This window comes from Ascaphus truei, chromosome 2, assembly GCF_040206685.1.
Source record: "Ascaphus truei isolate aAscTru1 chromosome 2, aAscTru1.hap1, whole genome shotgun sequence".
In the NCBI taxonomy this organism is placed as follows: Eukaryota; Metazoa; Chordata; class Amphibia; order Anura; family Ascaphidae; genus Ascaphus; species Ascaphus truei.
Genome location: NC_134484.1, coordinates 423168065 through 423189377, shown reverse-complemented (window position 1 = coordinate 423189377; position 21313 = coordinate 423168065). Strand labels below are relative to the sequence as shown.

Here is a 21313-nt window from a genome sequence, read left to right as displayed (position 1 = left end):
ATCACCCAATTTCTTGCCTCCATTTCCTCTCTGAATGAGAAGAGTGAGCTGCTAGTTCTAGGGGATTTCAACTTCAATTGGCTTGACCCTAAAAACCACAAAATCCAGATACAACTCAAGTCACTTAACCTATCTCAACTCATTTCCCAACCCACACGAATAAACCTGAAGTCGCATAACCATTCCTTGCTAGACTGGATTCTCTCCTCAAACCCCAGCAGAATCCAATCCTCTGGCATCCTTCCTGATATTTTCAGTGACCATGCAATAGTGTACTGTGTAAGGAAAATTAAACCGCCCCATTCAAGCCCTAAAGTTCTCCTCACTAGAACATTTAAAAACTTTAACCCACAACAGTTTCTGGATGACCTTACCAACTGCCCATGGCACAGAATCGATGTAATTCCCGACCCTGACTCTGCGCTCGACTATTTCCAATCCGAGTTCTTAAAACTCTGTGATACCCATGCTCCACTACGCAAAATAAGGGTACGGGGGGCCCACCTTCCATGGGTTACACCTGACCTTATAGCACTCTACCAGTTCAGGGATGCCTTGTGGAAAAGCTACAAAGTAACTGGCACTACCAAGGATCTCAATCACTACAGATGCCTGCGGAACGTGTACACAAGGCAAACAAGGTATGCAAAAGCACAATATTACTCTGACAATCTCCACCAAAATACATCAAACCCAGCTAACTTCTGGAAGGTTATCAACAATATATTCCAGGCTCCTAACCATCAACAACCAAGTAATATCACCAAGGGGGATATTACTCTGACAAACCCCACTGACATTGCAAATGCATTCAATGATTACTTTGTGGGGTGTGCCACTAACTTATTAGCGAAACGCAGCACAAACCCCAAACCTGAATCTCGTCCTGGGAGTACCCCTATAGTCCCACCCCCTCCCAACACTGCCCACAATTTTCAATTTAGCCCAGTATCTGAAGAGGAGATTACACAAGCGCTCCTCAAACTAAAACTAAGCAGCCAATGTGGACCCGACTTTCTACAATCTAGGTTCCTACGACTTGGTGCCCCAGCCATTGCCAAACCAATTGCGTCCATAGTCAACTCTATCCTGTCTGCAGGCCATATCCCTAAGACCTGGAAAACTGCCAGAGTTGTCCCAATCTTCAAAAGTGGGGACAAAAACACTGTCTCAAACTACAGGCCAATCTCACTTCTCCCAATTCTATCCAAAGTTATGGAAAAATGTGTCCATTCCCAATTAAGCGATTTCTACACCAAGACAAATTTCCCTAGCCAATTCCAGTCTGGGTTTCGTCCCAAACACTCCACCGTAACTACCCTGCTAAAAGTTTGCAATGAAATCCAGTGCGGAATGGAACGGGGACAACTCACTGGTGCAGTATTCCTAGATTTTGCAAAGGCTTTTGACACAGTTGATCATGTTATCCTGCTTAACAAACTCCAGAGCTCTGGAATAGGGAAACATGCTTTAAACTGGTTTCAGTCCTACCTATCAGGAAGATCCCAACATGTGTCCATCTCAGGCTCTAACTCCAACCCCCTGGATATCACCTGTGGTGTCCCGCAAGGCTCTGTTCTGGGGCCCCTACTCTTCAGTGTTCATTAATGATCTTCCCACAGCTTGTAAGGAAGCCTCAATACACATGTATGCAGATGACACAATCCTGTATGCACACAGCCATAGCCTCTCTGACCTTCAACACATACTTCAGTCTGACTTTTTGAGGCTCGAAAACTGGATTTCCCAAAACAAACTGTTTTTAAACACTGACAAGACGGTAACAATGGTATTTGGGACCAAGACTAAATTTGTAAAGCTTCCAGTGACTGAGCTCCAGATTAGAACCAACGCTAAAACCACCCTAACACCTGTCACTAGTTTTAAATACCTGGGCTTATGGTTTGACTCCCACTTAACATTCGGGATGCACATTGATACCCTGACAACCAAGACCTATGCCAAACTAGGGGTACTTTACAGGAACAAATCCTCCCTAAGTCTCCTGGTGAGAAAGCGTATTGCATAGCAGATGCTAATGCCAATTATTGACTATGGAGACATAGTATATGGCTCGGCTCCTCAAACCCACCTTAGCAAACTTGACACCCTCTACAATTCAATTTGTCGTTTTGTTCTCCAATGCAACTACAACACACATCACTGCGAAATGCTCAAAGAACTAGATTGGTCATCACTAGAGTCTAGGCGCAAAGTTCACCTTTCCTGTCTCACCCTCAAATACTTTCTGGGCAAGCTACCCAGCTACCTGAACAAGCTCCTCACCCCTACCACATGCAGTACCTATCACCTGAGATCAGACTCCAAAAGACTATTCATGGTCCCAAGACTCAACAAAGTTTCCGGACGTTCCTCCTTCTCCTTCCGTGCACCCCAAAACTGGAACAACCTATCAGAGGCTCTCATATCCACCACCAGCTTAAGTTCTTTCAAATCTAAGGCTGTCTCACATTTTAATCTGGTCTGTAACTGTTTCATACGCTCATAATATATATTTTCTTTAACTGTGCACACAATGTCTTGTATATAATGTATACCTTGTTCATTTATGTAACTGTATTTGTAACCATGTATTATTTTGTTATACTCTGTGCCCAGGACATACTTGAAAACGAGAGGTAACTCTCAATGTATTACTTCCTGGTAAAATATTTTATAAATAAATAAATAATATGCTTTTGGTAAACCCCCAAATACATTGCAGACAATCTCAAATAGTGAAAACACAGCAGGTTATCTTGTGAATGCATTGTAAGGTCTTTAAATGTTTTCCATGACAACACTAAGGCCGTGATTATACAGAAAAAAACGCGAGGCGTCAAGTACAGTCGTGCCGCACGGCGCCAAAACAATTAGCTTAAATTCAATGACTGTGCTTATACCGCAAGCGACGGTCGCGGGTGCCGTACTGCAAAGCGGACGGCTGGGGAAAAGACTGGGAATTTTTTTTTTTAACATTTCTTGCGACGGCCGTGTCACGTGAGCGGTTCAGCCAATGAGGGTGAACCGCACGCCTCCAAGCCTCCTCTGCTCTCCCTCCCTGGTATGATCAAGATGCTGTTCGGCGACATCACAGAATAGCGCTTCCGCCTTGCAGCACTTGGAATAATCAATGCCTAAAGTGTGATCAGTAGAATGGAATCCTTGCTTGTGGCATTTAGTGATGACAAACCACAGGCAAGTATGGATTTTTGGGGTCAGTGCAGTTGTTTGTAATATGGTAGCTGTCAATCAAGCCGGAGAGTTCGCCTTTGCAATTCTAACAAATTCCTGTGTCATCCAGATGTTACGATCAATGTCCAGATGGTAATGTTAATTTTATTGGTGTGTGCCAGCACCATGTATGGTTTTCATGCATAGATGCTGGTGCTGAAAAAGTAGCATGGATTATAATATAGTGTTAGGAATGCTAATGTATTGGTACACAAATCTTCTCATGTCTTCCCATACAGTACAAACATAACATCTGCAACAGTCTGGGTCTCTATACTGGCCATCATTGAAATGGCCAAAGTATTTTAATGGAGAAATTAGACATTTTCAGCTAATGAGCAGAGCGTGTACCTGATAACAGCGGTTGCCAGTGTGTTTAAGTACAATTATAAATATTTTGGTTTTTATTTGTAATGCAGTGTCCAGACAGGCTCCAATATAGGCAGACAGGAATATAGCTTTGAACCCTTTGGCTTTGATTATACCAGATGCCGCTGAGCCTCTTGATCATACAGGGGAGACAGGAGAGAAGAGATGCAGAGGAGGCGTGGCAGAGGGGTTGCCGTGAGCGGTTCATCCTCTTTGACTGAACGGCTCACGTGGCGCAGCCATCGCCTGCCAAAAACAATTGGGAAAATCTCTTCAGGAGACTGCCGCCCTGCAGCTCCAGGCGCATTTCTAGTATAATCCCGGCCTCGATTCTCTGACACCGCTGATCCCAATGTCTTGGATGCTGCGTTCTGTGCTATGAGCCTTGTCCTATTTTCGGGCTGCTTCATCGCAACAAATAACGGTTTCCCAGGTGTTTGCAAATGCCCCTCTCCCTGCAGCACTGCGGGGGGGCAAATATTGGAGCGGACTACAACAACATTTTTACAGTGTGGTTTACACTATTAAATCAAGTTTAAAAACAAAAAAAACGGCGCCTCCAAAAAGAACTATAAATAAAGCCTGACCAAATATAAAGTCCAATATGGCTGAGATGAAATCCGAAGTGGAGAATCTTCAATGTAGTCTCATGGAAAGACAGACAAATAAGACAAAAACAAAAAAGGAGAAAAAAATCATAGTGCAACTAAAAACAACTTAAACAAATAATCACTGATATGATTGACAAGAGAATAATTACAAATTTAATGCAAATGAATTAAAATAAATATATAAAACAACAGACACTGTTTGTATTGGTTTGTGTGAACCTTTTTTCTTGGCAGCCCCCACTTTAACATTTAAAGTGTGTTTATTTTATTTTATGTTAGTCACCCATGTGTCACTATTTTCATTTGTAGTATTAGCGCTGTTCCCACTGCCCTTCCCTTTTATTAAATCAAGTGTGTTAAACCTACAATTTTTTTACTACATAAACAAGACCTTTACCTTTTCAGTTGGCGCATTGCGTTCTTTGTTAGCGTTGTCTTTACTTGTCAGTCACATTTACATTTTAGCTTATTGAACATCATTTCTGATTGATACCACACAAGATCCACTTGAAAACGGTGCAACATTTTTACTTGCTAATCTATTCCTTTGAGAAAGGAAAAATATTTGACTGCCATTCATGTTGTGTTTCCTAAACTGATAAATATTTCTCCACTTTGTGACGGTCTTTCTAAGGCTAAGCGTATAGTCCCAGCTACGGCGACACGACGCGTGACGCCATCCATCGCTGTTGTCATAGCAATTTCTGCCTATAGTGTAGGAGACGAGACGGCGACCAGTGACCGTGAGCGGTTCGCCCTCATTGGCTGAACCGCTCACATGCCCTCTGACGCCACGCGACAGTCGACAAAGAAAAAATACTTTTTCATTAACTTCAGCGATTTTGGTCGCTGTGTCACTCCGTTGCGTACACTAAAGGCGCAAGCGACGGATCGCATTAACTTGTTTTGACGCGACGTCGCCGTAGCCAGGACACTGACATTGCAAATGCTTTCAATGATTACTTTGTGGGGTGTGCTACTAACTTATTAGCGAAACGCAGCCCAAACCACAAACCTGAATCTCATCCTGGGAGTAGCCACACAGCCCCACCCCCTCCCAACACTGCCCACAACTTTCAATTTGGCCCAGTATCCGAAGAGGAGATTACACAAGCGCTCCTCATTAAAACTAAGCAACCAATGTGGACCTGACTTACTACAATCTAGGGTCCTACGACTTGGTGCCCCAGCCATTGCCAAACCAATTGCTTCCATAGTCAACTCTATCCTGTCTGCAGGCCATAACCCCAAGACCTGGAAAACTGCCAGAGTTGTCCCAATCTTCAAAAGTGGGGACAAAAACACAGTCTCAAATTACAGGCCAATCTCACTTCTCCCAATTCTATCCAAAGTCATGGAAAAATGTGTCTACTCCCAATTAAGCGATTACTATACCAAGACAAATTTCCCTAGCCAATTCCAATCTGGCTTTCGCCCCAAACATTCCACCGTAACTACCCTGCTAAAAGTTTGCAATGAAATCCAGTGTGGAATGGAACAGGGACAACTCACTGGTGCAGTATTCTTAGATTTAGCAAAGGCTTTTAATACTGTTGATCATGCAATCCTGCTTAACAAACTCCAGAGCTCGGGAATAGGGAAGCATGCTTTAAACTGGTTTCAGTCCTACCTATCAGGTAGATCCAACTTGTGACCATCTCAGGCTCTAACTCCAACCCCCTGGATATCACCTGTGGTGTACCGCAAGGCTCTGTTCTGGGGCCCCTACTCTTCTCAGTGTTCATCAATGATCTTCCCACAGCTTGTAAGGAAGCCTCAATACACATGTATGCAGATGACACAATCCTATATGCACACAGCCATAGCCTCTCTGACCTTCAACACATACTTCAGTCTGACTTTGTGAGACTCGAAAACTGGATTTCCCAAAATAAACTGTTTTTAAACACTGACAAGACTGTAACAATGGTATTTGGGACCAAGACTAAATTTTTAAAGCTTCCAGCGACTGAGCTCCAGATTAGAACCAACACTAACACCACCCTAACCCCTGTCACTTGTTTTAAATACCTGGGCTTATGGTTTGACTCCCACTTAACATTTGGAATACACATTGATACCCTGACAACCAATACCTATGCCAAACTAGGGGTACTTTACAGGAACAAATCCTCCCTAAGTCTTCTGGTCAGAATGTGTATCGCACAGATGCTAATGCCAATTATTGACTATGGAGACATAGTATATGGCTCGGCACCTCAAACCCACCTTAGCAAACTTGACACCCTCTACAATTCAATTTGTCGTTTTGTTCTCCAATGCAACTACAACACACATCACTGCGAAATGCTCAAAGAACTAGATTGGTCATCACTAGAGTCTAGGTGCAAAGTTCACCTTGCCTGTCTTGCCTTTAAATTCTTTATGGGCAAGCTACCCACCTATCTGAACAAGCTCCTCACCCCTACCACATGCAGCACCTATCATCTGAGATCTGACTCCAAAATACTGTTCATGGTCCCAAGGCTCAACAAAGTATCCGGCCGCTCCTCCTTCTCTTACCGTGCACCCCAAAACTGGAACAACCTACCGAGACTCTCACATCCACCACCAGTTTAAGTTCTTTCAAATCTAAGGCTGTCTCACATTTTAATCTGGTCTGTAACTGTTTCATACGCCCATAATATATATTTTCTTTAACTGTGTACGCAATGTCTTCTATATATACCCTGTTCATTTATGTAACTGTATTTGTAACCATGTATTATTTGTCTTAGTCTGTGCCCAGGACATACTTGAAAACGAGAGGTAACTCTCAGTGTATTACTTCCTGGTAAAATATTTTATAAATAAATAAATACTAGGTGCAGCCTAAGGGGAACTCCATGCATCTGTATTGCTTTTGTGTGTAAAGTGATGCAAGCTCATTTCTGTGTCCATTCAGCACATAAAATAGCTGGAGACATTTATAAAAAAAAAAAGGAATACACGGTTCATTATGCAATACATGCAGTGTATCCAAACACCTTCCTTAACACATTTTTCAACTATAGACTGGAACATTGATCAACTTTTACATAAGAAAAACGTTAGTATTTTTAAAACCAAGCACCCGAGAGATTTTCTTGTGATTTAATAAATCCAGCTTATTATATGAGCCTTGCATTACAAATCCCATGTTTCTATTTGTGTTCACCTTATTATGTGTTTTTTTGTAAATCTCCTTTCTGTGCTCACTCACAAACACCTTTCGACACAGCGATTTAGGTTGCATTTCTGCTTGGTGTGCGATGAGTTTGATATTTACAGACATCGATGTAAAAAAAAAAAACCTGGGTGTTTGTGTTTTATGCGAAGTCCTTTCTTTTTCAATGCATTGCTATGCCCTCATTCATTAAATGGGTTAAATCTGTTTTCCTACTGCAGAGTACTGTGATGATTATTAATATTACAATATCTGCTATTCGCATGAGTATCTATATCATTGCACCTGAGAAATAAACCTATTTCACCTCTGTAGTACCTAAAAGGTGTTACCATTCAAATGGGGTTGACTTTCCATGTGATAGGAAACACAGCAATATCATGTAAAAAGGGCTGATTCACAACAGCTTATCTTTCATTTCTCCCAAGCACTAGACATGTACAGTAAGGTACTAATTATTTTTTGGGACGATTGTGCTCTTGCTAAAAGATAATTCTTGCATTACAGAGTTGTGTTATGATCTATTCTTTCCATTCTTTCTGGAATTGTCAAAGCAACAAATAGGAGTCTCCGCACCCAGAAATATAGGCAGGATACTGTACTACTTTACTGCCAACTAAACTTAATTTGGTCAGTCCCTGATCAAGCTATGTGTAGCCTAATTGGAAACGTATTTTCTGGTTAATTTGTTTATCGTATATAGTCTGAGGGTGTCCATTTTTAAAGATTTCGACATTTTTATGTGACGTTCACGGCCTTCTATGACATTAGAAATGTTATTGGACTTCATCAGGCCTATTGGAATAAGTGACTACAAGGAAATATGAAACTCTTTAGTGATCGGAATGAAGGAGTCTTCCTTCACATAAGTGTCAGCTGTGCTTCTGTGTACATTGTTCTGCTTCACATCAGACTCTTCCACTACCATATAGGTTAATCTCTCTTATACTGCATTCCCATTTACTGAACTACCTGTAAAATTGGGTCTTGTCGGCTTAATCCAAATACCCATGAGCCCCGGACTCTGTGTAAATCAGCTACAGCCGTTTTCTAAATTGTAGGTTTAGGAATGAGGGTGACAATTTTTCATTACTTTTTCTCTTTCCTCAATAGGCTGCTAATAGAAGCCTGTCTGAGCACCTCCTGTTGGTAGTCTATCTGAGGAGAAGCAGGGCATTAGTAGTAATGATGGTTTACCTGGACCCGTGCGATTTACCAGCAATTTCTCATTTTTTGCTGGCAAACCAACAAAAAAGATCTGCGGTATTATACAGTGCCTTTTAAGGTGTCAAAAATGTATTGTGTGTGCGCACATATGTACATTTAAATCCACACCTGCAAATCTTTATTGGACTACTTAAGTAAAGAAATTCCATTGTTTTCAAAATGTTCTGCGCTTAGAGAGCTCCTAAGTCCTCCTCCGAACCCTCCTATGTTTTTGTGGTCTCCTCTGTGTTTGTTGCTGTGCTGCTCAGTTAAACGTTCATGCCTGCATTTTAAATGTTATTCGACAGGTAAAAATATGATAGGCCATGAAAAATTGTAGCATTTGTTTAAAAGCGTAGTCATTTCACATTATGACCTCTTATTATACATTAAATGGCTTTGCATAACTATATGGTTATTGCTTCCAAACCTTGAGCATTTTTAAAGGGTTCAAATTGGCTTCGTATCCATCTCGGAGAGCCTATTTCCCAAGCCCTTCCTAATACTGCAGACTTCCGCGCAATATCCTAAGCCCTGCTTTTCCATCCCCGTCTGGGATTTATAGCCAGCTTTTCAACAATCAGGCCATGAATAAGTAATAGCTCAGCGGGTGCCTTTAGACTGTACATAAGTAAAAGTAGTCATGACTATATTTTCTGGGTTAGCTTTTTAGTTATTTGTGTATTGTTCCATTTGTTAAAATATTTATGAATATTATACTTGTGAAATGTCGTTGCCTGGAGAGGCTAAAGACATTCAGTATTCTTGAGTTTTGATCTAAAAAAATGTGTTTTTGTTTCAGTGGGGTTTAGAAGAAGTTTTCGTCTCAGCAGGAAAGATCGAAAAACAAATAAATCCATGTATGAATGTAAGAAGAGCGATCAATATGATACAGCAGATGTTCCGACCTATGAAGAAGTGACATTGTATCAACGGCAGACTAATGAGAAATACAGACTGATAGTCTTGGTCGGTGAGTGTGTATATATACTGTATATAAATATATATCTCTTTGAATGAGAAATGCTTTGTTGAAACTGTTAGCAAAACGTTTTTAAGGTAGTTGCTCAAAACTCTTGCTACGTTGATGAATATTATGTTGCTGCATCTGCTAATAATTTTCCAGCATTTTTTCCTTTCTGAGATAGGCATTTCATGTTGGATCACTGCAGGTTTGGGTGTTCATAAAAGCCAATTTAATGTCACATTGTAGTTTGGAAACTGTTGACTAAACCACAAGTAACAAAGCGTGCACAGATAAGTACTAATACTATCCAAACCTTGTTTATTCTACTTACAAATACGATTAGGTGTTGAAACATGATATAAAAATAATACGAGTTTAAACTTTTCACAGCTTTAGTTATCTTTAGTGATACATTTTCTGTGTGCCGAGTCTAAGCTGGATATAAGGATTTTTCATAGCAATACTCCACTGCGGTAATCTTTTCAATAGCCTTCAGATGGAAAAGGAAATAATCGGTGAAATGGAAATAATTGCAGTTCTTCAGTCATGTCTTGCCTTTGTTTTGGTTCTAAAGAGAAGATGGTGAATCAAATGGGTAGGAGGAGTGAGAAAGATTAGAAATGATTTGTTTAAATATCTGTGCTAGACAGTGAACTTGATAATGACTCAAGTTAGAGCGAAGTCTTGGCCGAACATTACATTTCTGTACTTATCCATTAGGTAATCAGACGTTTTTCAACTTTTCCAGCACTGTAATTGCCTTACTCTCCCAATCAATTAGTAATCAAAAGCCACAGTTTCCATTGTACTTTAAGTTTGGTCTACAGTCCTCTCTGCAAAACTGTATTTTAAGATCCGACTGTGAATACAGACCCAGGGATCGAGGATGTAAAATGTTGCTGCAAGAAATTAGTTTCCCATTGAATAATGCTAATCACATGAAGCAAACCCACTATGTCTCTACATAAGTATAATTGCATTTATATAGCGCCAGCCAAGTACGGATCACTTACTAGAATTACACTACAAGGTAAATACATTTCAGACAATGGGGATAAGTGCAACAGTTAAATGACAACATAAGGAAAAAGGAGATCCTGCCACTAAGAGCTTACATATCTGTATAAATGGGGCAGTGTGTTGTAGCAAGTTTAGATTTCCTCTATCTTATCTGCTAGTTACATTTATGTCTTCATTTCACTTTAATAATGATGATACTGGTATTTCGTTGGCCCAGCATTGAGGAAGAGGAGGCGGAGGTAAATGTAGGAATTTGTGAGATGATCCTGGCGGTTACACTACATTTCTGGGCTTCAGAATCTGTAAACCCAGTTTGTAGGAGATTAGAGGGAATGAAGTAGGAAATGGAGACCGTAAAAAGTAGTTATAGTTGTGTGAGTAATGGTGAAGTTTAGCAGCCACAGTATGGTGTGACTTGAGCATAACACGGTAAGCAGTGATACCAAGTTTGACACTTACACTGCCTTAGGATGTTTATCAACATTCTGTTGAATGGCACCTGCATGGCCCTGGATAAACGTTGATAAACTAAGCATCCTCATGGTTGCTCCTCTCTCCTGCAGCTTTTGGGGCCCTGATTTTGCCTCTACTGCAGAGGCAGCTCTACCAATAGGGTACCGCCTATGTCCCAGAAGCTTACGGTTAAGCTGTTACACTTACAGACTGCAGTCAGGTCTTGGCTGTGTCTCAGATGTACTGCCTGCGCCTCCAACAAAGCTCTGTAATGCCCTTTAGAGCCACCTTTGCTCTAGTTGATTCATTTGATCTTTTGGACTTTCTGGGAGTTCATAGAAGCCCAGCTGAAAATCCACTTCTAAAAGAAGCAGCTCCGTAAACATTGTACTCCTCTGCTACTAACTCCAGATGTATTTGACCTCCCGTGTCTGCACTTATAATAATGCACTTTATATTCCTGTATCTGAAAGCCTCCCAACATAACACTTAGATTGTAAGCTATTTGGGGCAGGGGTCTCCTTTTGCCTTATGTTGTCATTTACTTGTTGCACTTATTCCCATTGTTTGTAATGTACATTATTTACCTCTTATTGTAATGTTGTAAAGTGCTGTGTACATGGTTTGCACTATATAAATACAATGATATATTATAATACATACAAGTCTGATCATAGGCAAAACTGTCTCTGTTTCTCCTCCTTTCTCTGCTCTTCCAGGGTTCCAAACCCTGTCCCCTCTGCTCTAGGGCAACCCGTTTCCTTTACATTATTATAGACATTTAATGTGTTAGAAGAGGCCCTGCCTCAAGGAGCTTACAATCTATAGGCAGGGTAAGGAGACATTGGGTACAGGCGATGAGAGGTTTGGCCAGTTTCACAAGCAATACAGCAGCTGTAACATTACCAAATAGTACACACTGTAGCTGCCTTTCTGCTACCTCCAAAGGCTGTCCACCTTTGGGGCGACGCAGATGTAAACTGAAGACCTTGAAATTCCTTTATCCAGTCATAAACACTGCAGGGGGCGGGGATGACAAAACACATTGCAGCAAGAAATCCCAGATCTTAACCCTTAGCAGGAGATCAACGTAGGATCGCCCATCCTACGTTGACCTCCTGCGCCTATACCCCGGATTGGTGTGACGCGCAGCAGCCGTGCAGGTGCACATCACACAGGATTCGATTTCACCCGATGTGGGGGAGACAGTGCTTTACACAGAGCTGCCATGCTCTGCACCGCGCTAACGGAGGAACAGGGAGGCTACGGTCAACACTGCATTTGGAGAGGGGGCTTCAGAGGTAATTTGATACTTTTCCTCTGTTGTGCATATCCCCCCACTAAGTGTTGCAGCTTAGAGATAGTGTATCAATACACATCTCATCCCTATATATCTCTCCGTCTCTTCCAATTTAACCCACACTGGACTTTACCTGTATATCACAATACCTACTTACCTGCAAATTACAGCTGTTGCTGAGACTACAATTTGACTTTATGATTATTTATGGAACTTATTTTGGTTCAAGGTGAATCTTAGAGCTTAATAATGGCCCATCTGTTACACACTTAACCCTTAGCAAACTGGTTCTGTGTAGAGGGGAGCAGTCTTGTATCAGAAGCAGCTGGCTTGCCTCTGATCAGTGGCATATGTCAGCTGCAGTTTGACCCCCAGCGAGCAGAAGTATCCCGTCCACAAGTTGGAATTCCTCGCTCTCAAGTGGGCAATCGTAGACAAACTGCTTGACTACCTGTATGGAGTCACCTTTGAAGTACGTACGGACAACAATCCGTTGACATACATATTGACGTCCGCCAACCTGGACGCGACCGGCCACGGATGGCTGGCGACCCTCTCGAGCTACCGGTTCATGTGGAAGTACAAGCTGGGGCCCCTGAACATAGGAGGTGATGCTCTGTCCAGAATACCAGGACTGAGTACTACACCGGACGACGGCCTCTGGGAGGAAATCCCTGGACCAGTGATGAGGGCTATGTGCTCAACCGCAGCCATCGTGGAAGACAATGTGACCTTCTCAGAACTAAGGGTTGCAGACTCCCTGGGAAGCCAATCTAAGGCTATACCTGCCACCTAATGCCACCCAGAATGGAATGAATATCACCCTAGACAAGATCATCGCCTAAAAAGATCTGGTGCAGTATCCGATACGAGATCCAGTGGCTGGAGCTATCTGCCATAATTATGCGCGAAATAGACAAATTCGAAACGGACAAGGGTCTACGCTTTTGGATGGTTCAATACCATAACCACCCGGATAGAAGATAGCTGGTTCTACCAAGGAACCTTCAGTATATGGTTCTTCGATCGCTACACGATGACCATGGACATCTTAGAGTGGACAAGACCTTCGGGTTAATACAGGACTGGTTATTCTGGCCGCGGATGAGATTGTCGGTAGAACACCATCTCCCGCACAGGTGGAGGCGCTGACATCAGACAGATCAGGTACACTCCAGGCTCCCAGCAGCGGAGTTTCAGGCCTCCTGTGAGCCACAGGTAAAGCACCACACTCAGTAGCCACCACATCTCCCATAAGGTGGGGGAAGCAGTGCTGTGTGTGTGTGTGTGTGTGTGTGTGTGTGTGTGTGTGTGTGTGTGTGTGTGTGTGTGTGTGTGTGTGTGTGTGTGTGTGTGTGTGTGTGTGTGTGTGTGTGTGTGTGTGTGTGTGTGTGTGTATATATATATATATAAATGTGTGTGTGTGTTTTTATATATATATATATATATATATATATATATATATATATATATGTAGCAACTGTAAATATTACTGTATGCTCATGTGCATGTCTCAGACAGGTCTGCAAGCCTGCCTTTCACCATTATCACCCAGCACACAGCACTTCCACTGCAGCAAGGGATTCTGGTAAATGACATGCAAATGAGCACAAAGTGCCACCTTTTGTCTCAAGCTCACATTACATGAACAACCCTTAAGCCAATGCATGTTGCTTTAAACACAGCTTTTAAACATAGGCTGGGATGAGATGCAAAGCCAGTAAACCCACTCACAGACAGACTGTTTCGACCTTGTGGGTCTCTTCAGTGTGAGGTTGGTTGTACTGGCTTTCCTGGTTTGAGACTGAGAGTAGGTCTTGACCACATATTATTATGGTTATGATGGGTAAAAAAAAAGTGACAAAAACCCTCCACAGTAAAGCATATAGCAACTGTAAATATTACAGTAAAGCATATATAAAATGGTGAAAGGCAGGCTTGCAGACCTGTCTGAGACATGGAAATGAGCATACAGTAATATTTACAGTTGCTATATGCTTTACTGTGGAGGGTTTTTATCACTTTTTTTTACCCACCATAACATATATATATATATATATATATATATATATATATATATATATATATATATATATATGACACACACACAAAAAGGCAGTTGCTCACACTATATAAATAAGTGGTTAAGCCAGACCCAAAAATTAATACAGAGAGTCCTGAGAAAAAACAATTTCTAAACAGGATAACCTGTAACTAAATAACTAGGGAAACACTGGTGGTGCTGGGGGAAAGAGAAATAAATATAACATAAAAAGACTGAGACAATCCCCAAAATAGCACTCTAAATATACCACAGAATAACTAATCTAATATAAAGAAAAAAGACTTGGATTCTAAGTCAAAATAGAAAGAGGAAATGATTTTAATAGCGAGCAATAAGACACACTAACATTAAAAACATAAACACACTGTAGGCAGCATAACAAAAATAAAAAAGCTGTGACTAAAAAAATAATGCATATACTGTAATATCGCTGAAAGTAAAACCAAGAGCTTACAGTAAATGTATCAAAAATGTAATAATATACCTCTCAAAAATATGAGGTGATACAAATGAGCTAAAGGATTACAACACCCCCTAAGGATCCTAGCTACAAATAATATAACTAAACCCAAAAGAAAAAATAGTTAAGTATATACAATGAATAAACTTATATACACAATAGTGAACATAAGAAAAAATAATATATCTTAAACCAAGGGGGAGACACAGGGGAAAATAAGATGAAAAGTACTCAAACCCTGAGTATCACTTTCTCTGCTGCTTTGAGTCCTTTCCCCTTTGTGGGATGTAGGCAAACGCTGGTTTGATTGAGCATCCAGTACTGACTTTATTTTTCATCCTATATAGCCATGTGTTTTGCCTTTTTGCAAGAATCCACAGGAACGTTTTGCACTCATGTTTTTTGATATTATTTTTAATATTATTGATATTATTATTATTTTTGGTTATTGCTGCACAGGGTTTGAGTACTTTTCATCTTATTTTCCCCTGTGTCTCCCCCTTGGTTTAAGATATATTATTTTTTCTTATGTTCACTATTGTGTATATAAGTTTATTCAATGTATATACTTAACTATTTTTTCTTTTGGGTTTAGTTATATTATTTGTAGCTAGGATCCTTAGGGGGTGTTGTAATCCTTTAGCTCATTTGTATCACCTCATATTTTTGAGAGGTATATTATTACATTTTTGATACATGTAAGCTCTTGGTTTTACTTTCAGCGATATTATATGTATTATTTTTTTTAGTCACAGCTTTTTTATTTTTGTTATGCTGCCTACAGTGTGTTTGTGTTTTTAATGTTAGTGTGTCTTATTGCTCGCTATTAAAATCATTTCCTCTTTCTATTTTGACTTAGAATCCAAGTCTTTTTTCTTTATTAGATTAGTTATTCTGTGGTATATTTAGAGTGCTATTTTGGGGATTGTCTCAGTCTTTTTGTGTGTTTTATATATATATATATATATATATATATATATGTGTGTGTGTGTGTGTGTGTGTGTGTGTGTGTGTGTGTGTATATATATATGTATATATATATGTATATATATATATGTGTGTGTGTTCGCACATACACACACACGCAGAAGGAAAGTTGCAGCCGTGGGTAGGCGCTTGTCCCCACCCCCTTCCGTCAGCCTCCTACTGCCGGCACACTGGTGAATACTGTCCCCCTTGTCTCCTTACACACCAGCAATATCTCCACTCCCTCTGCACAGGGGAAAGAGGGAGGGGTGGCCAGCGGATGAGGGCCACAGGTGAAGCCCCTTGGGCCACCTGTTGTCCACCAATGGCTTATAGGGGCAAGTAGTTTCTGTTGAGCATTTAAAAAAAATTATATTTTGAACTGTTATGATTACTCAAAATCTATCATATCAACTGCAGCATTTCAAATGTATTTCAATTATTTTAAACTTGCTCACATATAGCCTCAAGGCGTGAGAGCAGCTTTACATGGTGTTTGAATAAAAGCTGTTTTGAAAAATAAATGGACATACTCTTAACATTATTACACTAATAGCATAACCTTAGGAAATGTTAAAACCACCAGTAAGATTGTTTGGGTAAGTGATTTACTTTTTTCACGTGCTTAATTTGACGTGATTTTTGCCACTCCTAACAAAGCACGGCGATTTGTCATATTAACTGCTTTAAAATAAGCCTTGTGTTATATGTTTTGTGCTGCTGTTGAACAATGAATTATGTATGTAGCAGAAAAGCTGAGTGTGAAGTGCTTAGAATAGATACAGTTCTCCCACTGGACCATGGAGGAGGTTAAGGGTAGCTTTAGGCAAGAAGAATGAGATTTAAAACATACGTGCTAAATTCCTACATGCTGGATTTTACTTCCAAACTCACATGCAATAGGAGTATTTATATTAATCTGAGACCTGTTTTCATATAATTTAAATTAGTCCTCAAAGAGTAAAGGCGTATGTTGAAAGAAAAGAAAAAAAGATGGTGAACACTAGGTTTGTGTTATCCGAAATGTTTATTCTAATGTGCTCAGCCACTTAAGACGATGCTTCTCGGGAGAAGTGTTTCCTGCGGCTTCTGCAGAGAGGATCTGGGACGTTTATTATTAAACCACTGCAGCTGAAGAAATATGCCTCAATTTCGGCAGCTCTTAGGAAGTTTGTAAGGGAGCTTAGATATCAAATCGGGTTTAAAGCTTCGCAGTAGCTCGAGAAAGGTTGTCCTCTTCTGCCATCATATTTGTGCGCATTCATGGGGAATACTTCAAGGGGCTTTAAAGGGTTAAATATACAGAGTACCTTATTAACCCATTAAGTCCCCCATGACGTAGAGGCACCACGCTCATGAGGTCTGGCACTCCAAGGGGCCCCATGACGCAGTGGCTATGTCAGGGGTGGTCAACGCCAGTCCTCAAGGGCCCCCAACAGCTCGGGTTTTCAGGATATCAATGCTTCTGCACAGAGGGCTCAATTAGTACCTGCTTCAGCACAAGGGGCTCAATCAGTGACTCAGTCATAGACTGAGCTACTGATTGAGTAACCTGTGCTGAAGCAAGGATATCCTGAAAACCTGACCTGTTGGGGGGCCTTGAGGACTGGAGTTGACCACTCCTGGTCTACATCATGGGCTTTTTCTGCTCGTTTTCGAGGGGAGATCGTGTTCTTCACTCCCCTGGAGTGCTGAACGCACTCTAGCAGGCAGGGGGAGGGAAGAGGAGAACTTTATGGTTTCTGAACTCAATGACGCTGCGAGGAGCGCTGGAGTAATCGTGATGTGCCAGGGCGGATGTGGAACTCTTGTGCTACGGCCCCACTGGCACTCAAAGGCCTTGTCCCCACTGCTCGCGGCTGCGCGCTATGGCGTGTGCGGCGCAAACAAGATACAGCCCTTTATGGGGCCGGCCCCAGTCACTGCTGCCGCGCGCCTGCAGAAAGCGCGATGCATGACCTCCTTTGCCAAAACACAAGACGAGCATTTGCCATGTCGCGGCGGCGGTTTAGCCAATGAGGGCAAACCAGCTGCGTGATGCCATGGCCGTGCCCCCGCCATCTTTGCCTGACGCGCAACCACAGTTCGCGGCTGAAACTGGTGGCACCCGCCGCCAGGCGCTCCGATGCGCACGTGCACGCAGTGACTGGGCCTGTAGCCTAAGGGTTGAACACATTTCTCATGCTTTTGTTAAAATACTGAAATGTATGGTGTGATGTGCAGTATTTCACAATAATGAATACTGTAGCATAACATTTGTATTACAGTATGTAGTATAGCGGCTGGTGGGTCGTGTGAATGAAAGCAGGATGCTTTATTTATTTTGTCTTCACTAGTCCCTTTATTTCACCGCGCAGATGCCTCATTTAAATCGCTGATTAACACAATTGTGGGGTGCTAAACTCCGTCCTTATGACTTCCATGTCTTTACAATATATCATTTAGTTGCTATTTGTTTAACCCAAAACACGTCTCTCTGTTTATTTTAAATCAGCCCCTTGACATGCTATACGTTAACAGGGGTAGTGGCACCGGGAATTAGTTCCAGGTCAATAATCGTTTGCTGGGGGGCTTGAATCAATTTACCACTGGCAGGAGCAAAAGAAACTCCTAACACACATTCTGCTCATTCTAAGGCCTCGGCCATGTTTACTGCTTGCTGGTGGAAGTGCACTGACACGCGCTCCCGCTCAGCACTGAGCCCCTACAGTCGCAATTAGAGCGGCTTTAGTAGGGGCTCATCTGCGCTTCTGTGCGCTTGCGGAAGCGCAGGTCTTAGGGGAATTTAAAATTCCCCCGCTTGCCGGCGCGACAGGCTGGTCACGTGAGCGGTTCGCCCAATGAGGGCGAACCAGCTCCGTGACCTCACTGGCCCGCCCCCGGCCAGTGACGCGCCCGCCCCCGGCCCGCCCCCTGACGGCCCGCTGACAGCGTGTGCGGTAAGCAACCGCAAGGCCAGGGAAAGCACCCGCTTTCCCTGCGCCTCAGCGCGCCTGATAACCAGATTTTCAAAAGTAGAAACAGGGACACACAAAAAAAAATATTTAGAAAACAAATGACATCACTTAAAAATAAATACTACAATTGTATTTGTCAAATAGCCTCCCCTTTTATGGTGTATTATTGATTGTCTTTCAGTTTCCTAAAATAGCGCAGACTCTCGAGTGTAGCAAAATGAGCCTTTGGTTTATATGAATAAAGGGTTCCATTAAATGATATAATCTTACCTCTATGGATGATGACTGGAGCCGAATCGTCTGCAGCCCACCTCTGTTATGTAATTACTGTTATGTAATAAAGTATATTATAGTATGTTTATATATTTATTATTGTGATATGGGGATTATATATTGACCCATCATAGTACTGTATATATGTATAGTTAATATAGGATGATTAGAGCAGTTACTGTTTTTTCTGCATATACATCAATCATATGAAATCATTGATGTTTTCCTATGTCCTTCATTTTTTTTTTGACTAGCTGTTATGTGCTGAACGGCAAAGTATATACAGCTCAACCCCCTTATAACGCTGTGCTTGGGGTCCAAAGAATCACATTGCGCTATAAGCGGATCGCATTAGAAATAATATACAATTGTATGCATTGTACAATAAAGTATTTAAGACACCAATAAACGTGTTGTGAAGTATTCATAAATACGGAAATTGGGAGCCACGCTTGTACGCGTTATAAGCGGATTCGCTTCTTAACGGATCGCATTATAATGGGGTGCAGCTGTAATAGGTTTGAACTATTAGCAACATCTGCATTTAGCAATAGATTAATTAATGATTGATTCAAAGATTAATGCATGGCATTGGCTATAAATAGCAAGATATGACAATATGACACGAATCCTGACGAAGCCTAGCGAAACGCGTTGAATCTGTTCCTGGGAGTACTAGAGATCGAAGTGCTGGCAGCCGAGTGACCGGAGAGGCCACTTCCGCCCTTACCAGAGCCACTGCCGCAGGAAGTGACGTATGTGGATGCAGAGGAGGTGTCAGGCAGAGATTGACAGAATACCAGAGATCAACAGTCCTCTCCAATGAATTTTACCTACAGTATGTTAAAATGTGAGTGAAACATTCGTATCTGTTTCTGTGCAGTACACATTTCGTTTGATATACAACACTATTGCGAGTTCTCTTTGTTTTTTGAGAAAACATTGGATTTAAAGACACATACTTCAGAGGAGGGTCCATTACAGTGCTCCCAGCAGAGAGAGGTGGATCTCTGATATGCTATTTTTCCTAGAAGAAATCTGAGAGTGAGACCAACACATTATTTTTAGATAGAAGTACACTTTTATTATTGGCTACACCATTATTTGTATATTTTTTTTAATTTCATATATTTACCACGTGATCAACACGCGCTCCCCTTACCTGGAAGACGGCATACTACTTTGGGACCAGAGAACGGTCCATCTTTAAGGGTTCAGCGCTGCTATCTTTTCACCTCACACATAATATTATTATTATTATCTTTTTTCACATTTATTTGGTGCAGGTTATATTCACATTATTGAATCTGAGGTATCTACACTTAAATAATTTCACTGTACCTTGGTACACTGTATATTTGGGTAATAACACTTGTTTTATATATTTTTTGCACTATATAGTTTTTTTTTTAAATACCCAGCAGTTATAGAAGCCTCCGGTTACAGTTATCTTTTATTTAATTTAAATGCCTCGGGGAAGAGCGTGGGCCCCCTGTAACTGCCGCGTCCCCCAGTATGCGCACCCCTGTTGTAAGACACCTTCCGTTAGAAAATCGATGTTTTCTGATGCACAGCCAGATAGTTCCTAACGCAACTTATCTGGACCGGTGAAAAGAGTTGCTTTATATGTATCACGTGTAACACTAAGCACACACACAATTTTAAGTGGTGCTATTTTGCCAACAGTAATAACCTCGGTTCACTGAGCTTATTTCTGCGTTTCTTTTATGACTTTGACTCCTAATGTGGGCATGTGCAAAAGTTTAGCTGAGGTTCACAAGCTTGGCAAAATGTACCCTTTTTTCAACGAAAAACTCTGCAAATATTTTGTTCCCTAATGCAGGTCACATGACCCTTTATATTCTGCCATTTTCCAAAGATTCTGGGGAAAACCTGGAGAATTTGGCAACATTTTGAGCACGGACGATTTGATAAAGCACATTGGCAGACACTAGCACATCTCTACATGATAAGATGATCTCAGAATTCCTGTAATTTCTATTGTTCCTTTTTACACTTCCTCTGTACTGTGCATGAGACCAGCATTGATCACAAATTAGATTAGTACCACCAGGCCTTTTACTTAATTGTACCCAGTTTTCAAAGTAGGTTGAATAGCTAGGGGTATTGTTCCTGGTTTCAAGAAATTCTAACCCTGTTAAACAATGCTGCAAAGCTTAGAAATAATTATACACTATTCTATGCTCTAGTAATGCACACAGGGAGAAGGCCCCTTCAGTTTGGTTTGATCTTAGAGTTCCCTCAG

General features: G+C 41.4%; 1 protein-coding gene across 5 annotated transcripts in view; it reads left to right on the top strand.

Moving 5' to 3' along the window:
* Positions 1–21313, top strand: part of MPP7 (MAGUK p55 scaffold protein 7) — a 341147-nt gene that overhangs the window by 280559 nt on the left and 39275 nt on the right. For all 5 annotated transcript variants that reach the window (XM_075587671.1, XM_075587669.1, XM_075587670.1 and 2 more), the window contains one exon: positions 9389–9559. In XM_075587671.1, the coding sequence (XP_075443786.1) occupies positions 9389–9559 (171 nt within the window). The remainder of the gene's footprint in view (positions 1–9388; positions 9560–21313) is intronic.